Consider the following 14,285-nt stretch of genomic DNA (forward strand, 5'->3'; position numbering starts at 1 on the left):
CATTTTCTGATAACAAAGAAGAACACCACTTACCCCTCTGTGAAGCAGCCGCTTGGCAGGAGACATTGGGCACATCACAGTAGGCACCACTCCAACCAGGGGGACAGTTGCAATGAAAGTGAGTATTCTGCTGGACACATGTGCCTTTGTTCTTACAGGGAAACTTGTTACACAGATCCACAAGTATCTAAAACAACAGATTCATAAATGTAACTGATATGCCATTGTTCATATTTTCCAAATGTTCTGCCTTTCTGGGGTTCAAGTTTAAATCCCCCAAACATTTTACACTCTGATAAAGGTACCAAGATACACTGGGTTTAACTGGTGTCTTAAAGTGTCCATTGTTGAAAATAAAGAATTTGCAGTTGTTGCTTTTTACTTGCAGACAATTCTGTTCCCACTCAACCAGCTCAACAGACCATTCTCTCATCTCTGAATGACATGTGTCATCCTTACTCACTTATTTCCCTTTTTGAGCATATAGCCTTCTAGGAAAGCTTAGATGCTTGACTGATGTCAAGCTGACTGCACTGGCTAGGGTAGGTCTTTTAAAAAGAATAACAGTTCTGGATTCAGCTGTTGTACCTGCTTTCAGTTGATAAAATTCTTCTTTTAAGAAGAGAACTGTCAATCTCTTTCTCAAATAGATTTAAGAGAGAAATCTGTGTTTTCAAGTGCATCAGAGAGGATATAATTCTGAACTTGTTCCTGCCTTCCAGGTTTTAGCCAGTTTCTTGTTGGCGTTAAAAGTATAGTATTACCATTTTATCTATAATAAACTGCTGACTATTTAATACACAGTTTCCAAAAGGGCTCACTGCTTGCATTTTTATTTTATTTTATTTAGTCCTCCTTATTCCAGCTCTTTGTTAAATTAGATCAAACCAAACTTACTAGACTAAAATTGCAGTGGAGCCTATAAAATGTTAAACCCTTCCAATATTAGCTTCAATTGCATTTATCAATTTGAAGAGTAGAGAGTGCTCATATAAAATGTATATGATACACAATGATCAAACTCCTCATTTGGAACACAGAATTTGTCTCAGATCTGCTGAGCAGAACTGGGTAACTGGATGATTAATTTTTTTTGCAACCAAGGTACATGATGCCAACAAGAAACTGTTCAGTTTCATAGTATTTTATGATTGTCTTTCATGTTCCTTCTCTAAAGATGATTAAGCAATGCGCAGATGCTCAGGATGACTAACTTTTGACATTCTTATGTTGTCCATTTTCTCTGCAAATGGAAAAGTCTTCAGTGACATAATTCTCCATATCGTTAGGTAGATGGTATTCTTGTCTGAGACCCAGCACTCTGTTCTCTTTCCATTTATAGAATCAACAACATGGAAGAGCAGGAAAACATTCTTCTCCTGTATGGCTACTTGTAGTCATCACTAGGCCGTCTCTCACATTTGATTAAATATCTTGCATTAAAATAAGGCTGCTTTAAAAAAAATATTCTTCCATTATGTTTTCCCCAAAGGGCAGGCAGCATCCGGAAGCCAGTTGCTAGGTTAAGTGTCAAATAGTATATGATGAATAAATTGGTCCAAAAATTACTCGCTGTCTTGCAATGCCAGGTTAACATGAACATGACTTGAAAAATTCTTATGAGATACAGGTTCTCTGATGACCTGTGTAGTATTCAGAGCTTATCTTTAAATGCCAGAGATCAAACAGTGCCTGAAAGCAGTCATTTCTTAGGCTTATTTTTGCCCTGCCCAAATCAAAAGACTATCATGGCTGTTTTAATGACCATAGCATCCAAAATGTCTATATGCAACCTGAAATTAATGACCTGCTTCCACTTTGATAAGCCATTTTTTTTTCAATGGCATATTTGATACGGAAATGATCTAAATTCTCCACTTAGAATTGAGTTGCAAGCCTGAAATGAGAATGAACCCCATCTTAAAGTAAAATTCAAAACATGTCAAGAGTTCAGTTTTTATTAATTTGTTTTAATACACCATTTCCTACCACTGCCTTAAACTTTAGACATTTTGAGTAAAAAATTCACGCTAATATTTGGTAATGACTGCACAGTCATTTTCTATACCAATCAGCAGCTTCCACTTTTACTGTAGGAAACCACCGCTTACAGTGCATAAAACTGTATTAACACTAGGTTGTAAAACCACAATGCCCCAGCCTAATTGACTATAATGGGCCTATTCAATTTAATGGACTGACTGATCATTTCAATTATTTTCCTACAAGAGACACCTTGACTGTTGGTATTGAACAAACTGTTATTCCAATTAACTATTACTCCAATTAACAGACTAGGTGGGGGAAAAAAGTAGAGTTTGTCTGGGAGCACGAAACCACATGTCAGTGTTGCAATGGGCAAGCAGTTAATTCTGCTTTATTAACTATATTTAATGTCTCTATCCAAGTGGTGCCTACCTTATTTACACACAAATGTTGACCTCGAGTAAAGCAAGCCTGAAGTGAAAGTGAAGTAAATAAGCTACCATTATCCTGGGCAGAGAACTACACACAGAAGGCTTTTGATGCTGTTCATTTTCTACAGAAACCATACCACATGCTAATTTCAGATGTGGCTTCCTTCTCCAAAACTGTGGTTGAAGAGTTTAATTTCTAGGATAGACATAGCTGAGCTGTGTGCGATTTAGAGTGGAGGGAAAGCATTAACAAGTCCTTGCCATAACAAGGATTTTAATGGCATCAGCTGCTTTGTTACAAAATAGCACTGAATCCAGTGGGCCTTATCTGCATAAGCATGTCAACCACCTCCCAATGGAAACAAGGGATATGGGGCTCTGCATTGTTTAAAGCCTGGTATTCATTCAACCTGACTTTTTTGCTATACTTGTTACTTTCATCTGAACATTTGTAAGAATGGACCAGCTGAAATAACTGCTGAACATCTAGGTCTGGGCTACTTACCTGACAGTTCTTTCCAGTGTAACCCATGGGACAAACACAATGATAGGTCCCCAGGCTATCCACACAAGTCCCTCTGTTCAAGCAAGGATGTGAATCACATTCATTAATTTCCATAAGACAAAAGGTTCCTGTGAACCCAATCGGGCATTGGCATGTAAAGGAGTTGATCCCATCCACACAAGTGGCTCCATTGAAACACGAACTAGAAAGACAACATAAGAGTGAAAAATAAAATAAAATATAAGACAAAATACAAGTTAGCTCACAGCCAAAGATTTTATATAAGATTTACAGAAGTGAGAAAGAACCAGCCCTACTAAAACTCCAGCCATCATTAGGACTTGTCAGTCTAGTCCATTCATTTTTTAGGTTAATTTTGGATACTGCAAGCTTGTAACAGATATGCTCTTCACTAAAACTCTTAGGTGTTTTCCAACATGACATCTGGACAGCAGTATCCTCCTCATTAAACACATCTGCTTTAGATAGTTTATCCACAGACCTAGAGCAGAGATTCCTCAACATATTACTAATGACAATTTCCACTGTTCAGACTTCAATTGCTCAGACTTCCTCCCCTCCCATTTGCACATATAACATCCCTTTTGCAACCACTACAATTACATGTACTGAAGAAAAATAAGGACATTTAAATCTGAGCATCTTTAAATACAATCAATCAATCTGCTGCAGGCAAGAACCAGAATCGCGTAATCGGCAAATATGTTGAACCACAAGTTGAGGATTCCTGGTCTGGAAATAAATGCCTATCATCAGGTCACATACCTCACCTCTGCTGAGGCAGGGTTGCTCAAATATTCTCTCTCAACCTAAATGTACTGACAGAAAGGGCTTCCATGATTTTCCCTTCAAAAGATTATTCCCAATCTGTGGTACATGAGCTGCTTGGAAATGGTATGCCAAAACCAACTTTGAATTTTTCAGTTTCAAAGGAACAGTCATCACAGGCACAAATATGCTCCAGCTACTAATTAACAGCTTTTGAGAAGGTAACAAACAGCTGTTAAATGACATGATTCCAACCACTGATTGGATTGACCACAAGGGGTAAGGAAAGTAAACTAGGTCTTCAATGAATCATTTGCCTACTATCCAATCACACAATGAAACTCTGTCTACTCCGATGAAGCCCACCACAAAGTCCAGCTCTTTGAAGTACACATTTCCCTAAGGAAGACAGTCAAGAAAGCAGTAACATTTTTGGTGGCATTGATGCGAATGTCCTAGAAGCATCATACCATGTCAGTTTGAGGGTTGCTCATACGGCATCACTGATTTTAGAGAACAAAGCTGCAAGGCAGCTTGATGAGTCTTGAATACTTCTTAAAGAAATGATGAGTCAAGTAAAGGAAAAAAAACTCATGGAATGTATCAAACAATTTTTTTCTTGCAATTATGTGAAAGTTCCATTATTTATGCTCAGCTCTTATAGACTAACATTTTGAATGAAGAGAGACAGTTATAAAATAATTCTTGTTTTTTGAAGGTATCAAGATGTACAATAATCAAGAAGCAAGATCTGTTAAGCAGGATCTTGTTTCTCTCATATTCCCATGAACACGGCACATCATTGTACAAGGTGTACAATGGCAGAAAAACTCTTTGGAAAATTGAATGATCTTACCACTGCAAACAGTGGTGGGGAAAAACTGCTTCACTGAGTGTTGTATGGCTAACTTCCTCTCTCTGTGGGTATAAGCAGGAGTCACCAAAAGAAGTAGATCAGCTGCAGCAGGATGTGCTCTGCCATAGCTGATCGGCTTCATAGGGCAAAATGTGTCACTTGCTGTCTCAGCATCAGGCAGGGGACCAAGCCTGTGGAACAACAGGCAATGCATTGTCCACTTAAACAGAGACAAGCCTTGAAGATACCCTGTGGCACATCTCCATAAGTGGAGACGCTAGGGCTTCCTGCTTAATGACATGCCCCAGAGATTGCCCAGGGTGCATCTCTATAAGAGGGGAAAGTCAGGCAGGTGCTCCTAGGCTTTGAGGGGCCTGATCCTTCACAAGAATTCCCAGGGTGCACAGAATAAGGGCCCCTCAAGCCCTGGGAATGCCTGCTAGCTCCAGGCTGCCTGCAGTCTTGCATCATGAAGCGCACAGATCTCTATTGCAATAAAGTGGCAGAAACTATTACCACCTTTGGTGCAGCCACAAATTTGCAGCATTTGTGGTACAGTCAGGGGTACAGATATCTGTTTACTTGGCCTTTGAGCCGCTATAAATATTTTTTATGGTGGCACAAAGGTGATATCTATTTCCACCCTATGAAACAACAACCAAAAATTTGGCTAAACAAGTGTTACCTGATGTTGAGACCTCTCATTACAGCATGTGCTCTAAGGCACTTGCTGAAAACTGCCTGTCAGTATGAAGCCCTTCTGGAACAGGAATCAAGATGGCAAATTTTATTAAAGTACATGCACAGAACACATATTATCAACTTCAAGAGACGAAATCAGAAGTGATCAAAGAATTCTTTCCACAGCATCAAGATGGCCTTTGTGTAGGAAGCTGCTGACTCATCTCTCTGAACTCTGCTCTGTAGTACAAGTTCTCATTAACAATTTTAGTTTTGACTGAGCTGAACTGCTTGGCAAACAAGCTATACCTGCCAAAGACTGACTACCTTTTATTGAGCTGACCTGCTTGCCTGTCTCAGTAGGCTGAACACTACCTAGCTTCCAAGGACTAAAAACTGCTCCTGCTCATTTAAAACCATGGCAAGGCAAAGAGGGAAACTGCCAATGACTCCACGCTGGAAAATTTCCTCAATTAAGATGTATTCCTGGCCTAACTGTTGACATAAAAACATTGCCTGAATTTGATCCCAACTGCAAGAGAAAAGATTGGGCCAGAGACCATCTTCAAAAAATGATGACACCCTAGGTGTGGTGGTTCCTCAACCAAGGAAAAGGAAAGGTTTGACTGAATTGTTCTATGATAGGGAATTAAAGCCGGAATTCAGCTAACTGCAACTCAGTGACTTCTGGTTGACAGTGACAGGGTTAACCTTAGAATCATAGAAAGTTAGGGTTGGAAGGGACCTCAGGAGGTCATCTAGTCCAACCCCCTGTTCAAAGTAGGACTGTCCCCAACTATGCCATCCCAGCAAAGGCTTTGTCTAACCAGGTCTTAAAAACCTCCACCAAGAAGAGAGATTTGGACACAGCTTTGATATTTTTTGCATCTTTCAGCTCTATGCACCTTCAAAAGACTGGTTTCTTTCCTGATGTCCAAAGGCAGGATGAATTTCAATGCAGAACTGAACCTTTTACTTAAGTTCATCAAATACCTCACTTGCCATAAGCATCTAGGTTCTGTAAAGCAGTATGTTTTACCCAGTTCCTGTAATGTACCTGTGTGCATGATGGCCATCTGGGTACAAAAAACCCTGCACATGCCTCACTGAAAGGACCTTCTCTGCTGAGCAAGAAGACAAGTATCAAAGAATGAAATGAGGGCAATCTCTGCACCAGACTCTAGGATACACAAAGGCACACCCCTAGGTAACTGTGGGTCAATGCTTCTAAGCTGTGGGGGACTGCCTCTGCTCAGGCACAAAGAACAGGCCCAGAAAAGGAGTTCTGTTACAGCTGGCTCCTTTGGGGAAGTGCAGTCCTGTGTTAAGCCACAAGTTAAGCCAGCATCCTTTGCCTGCAACTCAGTTAGGTCCTTATGCCATGTTAGGAAAATAGCAGGCCCATTTCTAACATTACTCCTGAATGGGACTGGTTTCCAAACCACCAGATAGCATTTCATAGCTACTCACTCACACTGTCAAAAGAAATGTAAATGTACTTGCCTCTCAGTGCATTCATTGATGTTGTTCTCACAATTGGTCCCCTCAAATCCTGCTGGGCACTTGCACGTGTAGCTGTTGACATAGTCAGAGCAGGTGCCTCCATTCTTGCATGGTTCATTCATACACTCGTTGGTATCTGTCTGACACTGTTCCCCTTGGAACCCAGGCAGACAGATGCATAAGAAAGAGTTCACCCCATCCACACATGAAGCTCCATTCTGGCAGGGATCTATAACAACACCACAAATAACAGTTATTAATCAAGGGAAAAGCAGGGAAGGGACTGGCTCTGAGTAGTCGCCCCGTGGAAAGAGCAACTTCTGCAAACCAATCTATAGCAAAAAATATATAATTTAATACTAAGTTCTACAGGATTATCCTGTAAAGCAAAAACTGGTGAAAAGCAAAAGCCATGAAGCATGGGTTTATCGGACATCTTCCCAGATACACAAGGGCTACTTGTATACCTCAACCTAGTGCCTTCAAACACAATACCACCTCACACACACTGACCATTGAACCAAAAGCTCCTTGCCCCATCACACCATGTCTTCCATTAATTTATCAAAATATCAATTTAAAAAATGCCAAAATGAGGCTGCACAGTTGTTAGCTTGAATGAAGAATGGTATGGTCAATCTTTGGTGCAAGCTTTAGCCAGTCCTCTGGTGCTGGTGCTGCTGGTGCAGTAAGACACAGGCCTTCATTACGCAAAGGTCCAATCCAATGATGGAGAAAGTATTTACTACTGGAAAAATATGTTCATATGATTAAAGTCTGCACTGTTAGAAAGAACACCTGCATCCATTTAAAGGTCACACGGCCATTGCAGAGATAAGTACTTAAAAAGTCAAACTCTTGGCAGCTATAAAGTGCTGTGCCTATGGCAGTCAGCCACCGTGACTAGGGCTGAAAGCCGAACATTAATTGTTGGCACTGCATATTTGCAAACAAGTAGAGGGGGTGATTATATCAGCTCTTCACTGTGTTTTCATTATTGGAAGGGTCCATTTACTTCTGGGATGTAAAGACAGTTGGCCCAAATCAAAGGAGGTTTTTATTTTTGCTACAGCTGACTTAATTTGGTGAGTTTTGCAAACCCTCCTTTTGGATGTTTTTAAAGTACTAAGAATCATGTTAAATCAATCTTGTGACTTTACTTTCAGATAGGGTAACACGTGAATCATGTGGGATTTTAGATATCAAAATTACTAAGATAAAGCCTTTTTTTAAAGCAGCCTATGAAAATGTCCTTTTACACTGGAGTCCTGGAACAAATGCAACAGCACTACCAATAATCTAATCTGCTTCCAGGGGATGAGGTTACATGATCCACGTACCAAATCAAAATGACCTTAGTATTGACTGTTCTATATCTAGTTGTTCAGAAAGAAACATTTAAAACAACAGACCAAATGAAATATACCAAAATGGTATGTGCAGCAGTGCTGGAGAGTTTTTTTAACAAGGCATTCTTCAAGTAGTAAACTTCTTTTCTGAACTTTTAAAGCAAGTCCTCCTGAAAAATGTTAAGCTGTCTTCCTTTTCTTTATAAACATCTGATGTTCAACAGGCAAAAACCTAAGTAGGTAGGTAGTTTTCTTTCTATAAAGCAAACGCACAAAAATCTCTTGATCAAATCTGCTTTCACTTTAGTTCTGGTAACCTTAACTACACGAGTAACTATGTGCAAATACTTATTCTAGAAGGAGAGTGCCTGCTGCTCTTTAGTTTAATTTGCTTTCAGAATAAACATATACATGAGTTATTCAGGAATAACTACTGCACTTTATATCCATGCTGAGCCTTAATCTGATTTAACTTTCAAGGCACACAAGCCTAAGATGTTACACTGATTCTAGCATGTATAAAAACTTCACAAACATGAGTCTCAGTTTCAGCTTGTTATGAATGCATGTGAAACATTCAAACTTGCACTTGGCATATGACTCCTACTGTTCTGATTATTATAGACAGCTTCTATCAGAGAACTTTTAAGTGCCCATTTCTGTCCCAGGGGTGTAAGTTTTACAAGGCTGAGTATGTTCTAGATAAGGTTTTATAAAAGATACTGGTTTCATACATCTACCAAGGGCAGTCACTGTTAAGCAGACTGAGTTATTTCTATGGGAAAACAATCTGCCTGTTTTGTTCCACACTTACTTGAAAGGCAGTCATCAATGTTGCTTTCACAGTCTCCCCCAGTGAAGCCTGGGTTGCATTCACACAGGTAGCTGCCTTGAATGTTGTGGCAGACAGCACGATTCCTGCAGGGCTTTGACACACACTCATCAATATCCACCGTACATCTCTCTCCTGAAAGAAGGATGCAAGTAAAAGATCCCACAGAGCTCAAGTCAAACAACATACAATAATCCTGAAGATATTTAATCTTAAAACTGAAAGTCCATTTATAGCATCTGATGAAGTAGACTGTAGCTTACAAAAGCTTATTATGCCTCTAGTCTCTAGCTTATGCCAGCTAGTCTCTAAAGGTGCCACCCTGCCCTGCTTATTGCCTGACTTCAGACTAACACAGCTAATTACCATTCTCAATATTAACACTGAAACATATCCCTGCCCTTCCCCTCTCTCCTCCTGTCTACATTACCTTCCCAGCCAGGAGCACAGAGACAAATATAGCCATCAGAGCCAGATGATTCTTGGCAGATTCCAGAATTCTCACAAGGATCAGGGGAACAAGGAGCCTGCACTATCCGGCAGTTCACACCTGTGTGGGGAGAACATATCAGTAGGAACTCAGTGCCCACAGGAGTAAAGAGGTGGGACTCAAGTCATTATCCCATGGGGAAATGGACAGCATTTCCTCTTAGTCACTAGAGTTGGAGAAAAGGAAGATCACAGCTGTTCTTTAAGGAGAAGCTGAGCAAAAGCAAGCAATTATATCACTGTGGTCCCAAGTGACAAGAGGCAGTTTGTGGAAAGAACAGGACAGGTGGATTAACAGCATGCCACACGCACCAAGGGATGGGTTTAAAGAAGTTGGCATATCTAGCTGCACCAAAAAGGTTGCTTCGCTACTGAGGGTTGAAGGACAGGATCAGGAGATTTACAGTCAAGAATACCCACATACAGAGACTTAGGATGTGATGGGTGACCTTGGTTTTGTTCCAAAAAAACCTCCAAGTTCACAGTCACTTCAATAGTTCACACAGAATTAAGTTAATTCAGTTTGCCAGGGTCTATCTATCTCAGGGGTGGGCAAAATGCGGCCTGCCAGGCCATTCCATCCGGCCCACAGGACCCCTAAAAAGTTTAGAAAATTAATATTTATCTGTCCCTGGCTACCTGTCACGTGGCCCTTGAAGGCTTGCCAAAAGGCTTGCCCTCCACTTGAAATAACTGCCCACCCCGATCTATCTGAAGAATAGGGTAGATGCAGAAGCCACAGCTGGAAACTCCAGGCCTCTTGAACACCTTTCCTTAGGGTTTACTTTATCTCTAGAAAACAATCAACTTCAACAAATGGGTAATCACCGCCTGAGACCTTTTCAGTGGGGAGGAGAGAAGTCCCCTCTCCCTATGGGACAGCCTCTTTTTGCACTAAGGAGGCTCCCTTTCCTATTATAGCAGCTGCATGGTAGATGGAAACTCTGGTAATCCCTCATATACCCAAGCACCTTTCCATTTTGTCAGCATCCATTTTTAATGGGGGTCAAGCACCGCTAGTGTTCCCAAGACTGTGGTCATAAGTATATTTGGAAATCTTTCAAAAGGGGTGCATCTGGTATGTTATAATTACTGCATGTGAATTAACTGAGAATGATTCAAATGTAGTAAAACCACTCCAACTTCAACCAACGATGAAAAATAACAGCTGTTGCCCTTTTGAAAGGGCTCCAAATGTATGCGTGTCCACACCCTGATTCAGTTCAAATTGCTGAAACTGGTTGCAAAAGAGCTGGAAGTCTGGAAGTCTTTTGTAATCACTTATAAATACAGTATGTTAGCTAGGTAATTGGAATATTCAGTGTATAGATAAACAGAATTAACACAATGGAGAGACAACATGAAGGAAAAGGATAGTTTGTGTGAACTACCCCTTTAGCAAACAGCTGAGAGTTGTTAAGGGAGAATGCTTTGAGGATTTCCCAGCAGCAGCAGCCAATCTACAGCAGTAGTTTTGACCAGAAGGATCAAAGCCTAGGAACCTAGACCAAAAGAGAGTTGGCAGTTCTAAAAATATCCTTCTCCCAGGAGATGGGCATTGGTTTTTCAGATGGGGGACCAGATCTAGACACAGGACCCTGCAGGAGTTAGTCAGAAGAAGTGAGACCTGCCTAGCTCACCATCAGGGATTTGTGACCCTTTAAGTAGGACAGAGATGAATTCAAATTATATTTTTAAAAGTCTTTTCTATAAATGCTTTGTTCCAACTGAAAAAGTATAAAGTTTTAGGAATGCTGCTTAATCAGCATATACCACTGATCACACATGGCTCAAAGGAAGAACTACAGGAATCTGAACTCAGCTGCACTCAATGAGTGAGAATGGCTGATATTCTGGAGCTCTGGCCCCTGGTTCAGTCTAAGAATGAGAACTGCAGAATTCAACCCTGGGATAAGTAAAGGCATGAAGCCTAACTACTGAGACCGCTCAAAAGTCCAGGAAAAGAACAAAAGTGCAGCTACTACAGTTAGGGCTTGTGTACACTGAGGAAAGTTATTCTAAACTAATAACAGGCTTGAAGTTAAAGAGGGGTAGTTAAACCACATTAAGCCTGTGTTCACATCCTCCTTCAGAAATAGACTGACCTTAATTGGATTTTGCTCAATTTGCTTCCAAAACAAATTAAGCTAAACTGAATTTAGGTCACTTTAATTCTCAAGAAGAATGTCTATACAGGGATTTAATATTTGCTTCTATATGGATGTCACGTCTACAGTGATTGCACCATAGTAATATCTGATTCCTTTCAATTAAAATATTATTCTAATTTTAAATTCTATGTTATGGTAATCAGATCTTCCCTTCATGTTTCATATTTCCATTTAATTCAAGAGAAAATACATATCACCAAGATGATTAAAAAAAAAAAAAAAAACTTATGAAAGGTGAAATTGTCACTGAATGGTCCTTCACCTTTGAATCCTCTCCTGCAGGTGCATCTATATCCATTCACCAGATTGTCACAGGTTCCTCCATTCTGGCACGGATTTGACCTACACTCATTTTCCTCTACTTCACAGTCCGTTCCGGTCCAACCTGGGTCACAGAGACACACGTACCTGAAAGAGAACAGCATATTTCAGTATTATTCCAAAGTGCTTCTATTCACAAAAGTAGGCAAGTAGACAACCTTAGAGGAAAAAAATGATTACTCTTGTAAACATGACTCATCAACTTTTCTATTAACTTACACCAGGTGTAACACTTTACAAATATTAAAACAACCCAATCATAAAAGCTTCTTTCCAGTTATTAGTCCTTTTAATAAAGTACACGTCTAGTCTGCATTGCAGTTTTCTTGACAAACTATGTTAACATTTATTTGAGGCAAAAGAAACAAGGTGACAATAAGGGAGAAAGATGGTTTTGAAATACAAAGTTAAAACAGGGAAGTGTGTCCAAATGAAAGCAGCTGGAATCAGCCACCACCTACTCCATCAGCTTCCAAAGCCTGCTAGATGTATAGCAACACTCCACCCATGCCTGAGGATCTGGCAACTCATCCTTGAACTCTAGCCAACACTTTTGACACACTGGCCCTCAAATGGCTCCTCCCACCCCATCACACAATCTCCTTAGCATCCTGAGGCCCAGCACCAGATGGAGAAGGGCGGAAACGCAAGAGGCAATGGTAGAAAATGAAGGATGATATGGATAGAATGAGACTTTTTATTTCCTAAGCCTATGCCAAAGTTGTACTAAAGACCAAAACAATCTTCTTGGCTTCTAGAACCTATCATAAGAGGTTACCCAGACTGGCATATCACTCCATTGCTCCCAGGTTCCTAAAGGTCTGTATCAGAACATATACCAAGCATGAAAAACCATCATCTCTCAGAGGAGTTCAAACACATTCAAAAAGGCTTCTGAAATGGCATGGATCCTTGCCACCAACACTTGCCAACCAACAGTCCCCCTGAATTCCCAGAGTTCAGCAAGTTCACTCATCAAGAGGTAATGGACACATTAAAGTAATCAACCCAAGACCTGAGAATTCAACCCATGGCTTTCTGGGATACTAAAATAATCATGAATAACTGGTGCTGCTTGAAACCAAAAGAGCCAATAACTCCTTCAGGAGGAGTCTTCGCTGCCTCCTGCAAGGCAATACAGGTAAAACCAACACTCAAACCCACCTCACGCTGGACACCTCAGTTCTAGCTTCACACCATCCAGTGTCACACTTCCTTTCCTTGAATAAGATCATAGAGAAGCTAGCCAAAGGCCAACTGAGTGTGCATCCAGAGTTAATATTTGGCCCAATCAGGATTCAGGATAAGACATAGGCATGAAAATATCTGAATGACTCTGAAAAAAGATCTCCTGCAGCTAATGGAAACAGGGTAGAGAACCATTCTGATCCTCTTATGCTTCCACAGCATTTGACATGGCCCACCACAATATTACTGCCATGCCCAAGTGAAGTGATAGATTCAGAGGAGTGCGTTGAACAAAGTTATCAGCCTTTCTGCAACTCTGAATACTATGGAATACTGCAGCATTTCTTCACGCTAACAGAGAAAAATATCCCCAAAACCCACCTAGACTTCTGGGATAAAGACTGCGATCAATGACTCTTCTTCTCTTCTCAAGCAAAACAGAACTTGCTACCACAAGCAGTGTGAAGCTCTTTGGTAAGGGAGATGAAGGTTTCTCAATGACTAGTTTGAGAACTTGGAACACACCCATACAGGCCCTCACAAACCCTGCTCTCTAAGCAAGCCAACTTCTCCAACCTGTTTTCTCCAACATAAGCATATTGCAGCATAGTACAATCACAAAAGAGACCAAACCAAAACTAAGCACCCCACTGCACAATTTTCCATCTCTGAAAGGTTTGCACGACAAGATACAGCTAGCCTACACTGATCTCTTCACAAAATAGTCACAATCTGCTGCAACATGAACAAGTTTCACTTAATGTAAATTAGAAAGAAAATATCCCAAGCTTCACTGCATATTATGGGCATGTTCTGCACAACACTAATTCAAAGGTGGAGGCACTTTTAGAATATTTAGGATTGCCTACTTACAATCAGCAAATCAAAATGGTAAAGAGAGAACAAAGTAAGAACAAAAAGCTAAACTGTCTTCATTTTAAATAGTACATAACATTACATTCTTACATGTGCTTTTTTCCCCTCACATCTACCTATTTGCTTTCAAAGACATCTGTCAGTGACTTCCTGCTGCTACCAGTTATAAGATTTTAAAAGATAGATGCAGACTTTGAAGTTACTTTTTTCAACTGTTATGGTGGAAACAGTTTCTTTACATATTGCAAGTCCTTACAGCCTAAAATCTCTATCTAGGACTATAGTAAAAAAAGCCAAAGCCTGCTGAA

At 40.4% G+C, this 14,285-nt stretch overlaps 1 protein-coding gene across 1 annotated transcript in view; it reads right to left on the bottom strand.

The window, feature by feature from the left end:
• The window catches only part of NOTCH2 (notch 2), a gene marked incomplete at its 5' end in the record, with an annotated part of 128,595 nt that overhangs the window by 40,673 nt on the left and 73,637 nt on the right, over window positions 1-14,285 (bottom strand). Inside the window, 6 exons of the mRNA XM_025192633.1 lie at window positions 34-187; window positions 2,923-3,124; window positions 6,752-6,980; window positions 8,915-9,067; window positions 9,363-9,482; window positions 11,855-12,000. Coding sequence (XP_025048418.1) covers window positions 34-187; window positions 2,923-3,124; window positions 6,752-6,980; window positions 8,915-9,067; window positions 9,363-9,482; window positions 11,855-12,000 — 1,004 coding nt within the window. The remainder of the gene's footprint in view (window positions 1-33; window positions 188-2,922; window positions 3,125-6,751; window positions 6,981-8,914; window positions 9,068-9,362; window positions 9,483-11,854; window positions 12,001-14,285) is intronic.

Source organism: Alligator sinensis, unplaced genomic scaffold (genome assembly GCF_000455745.1).
Source record: "Alligator sinensis unplaced genomic scaffold, ASM45574v1 scaffold647_1, whole genome shotgun sequence".
In the NCBI taxonomy this organism is placed as follows: domain Eukaryota; kingdom Metazoa; phylum Chordata; order Crocodylia; family Alligatoridae; genus Alligator; species Alligator sinensis.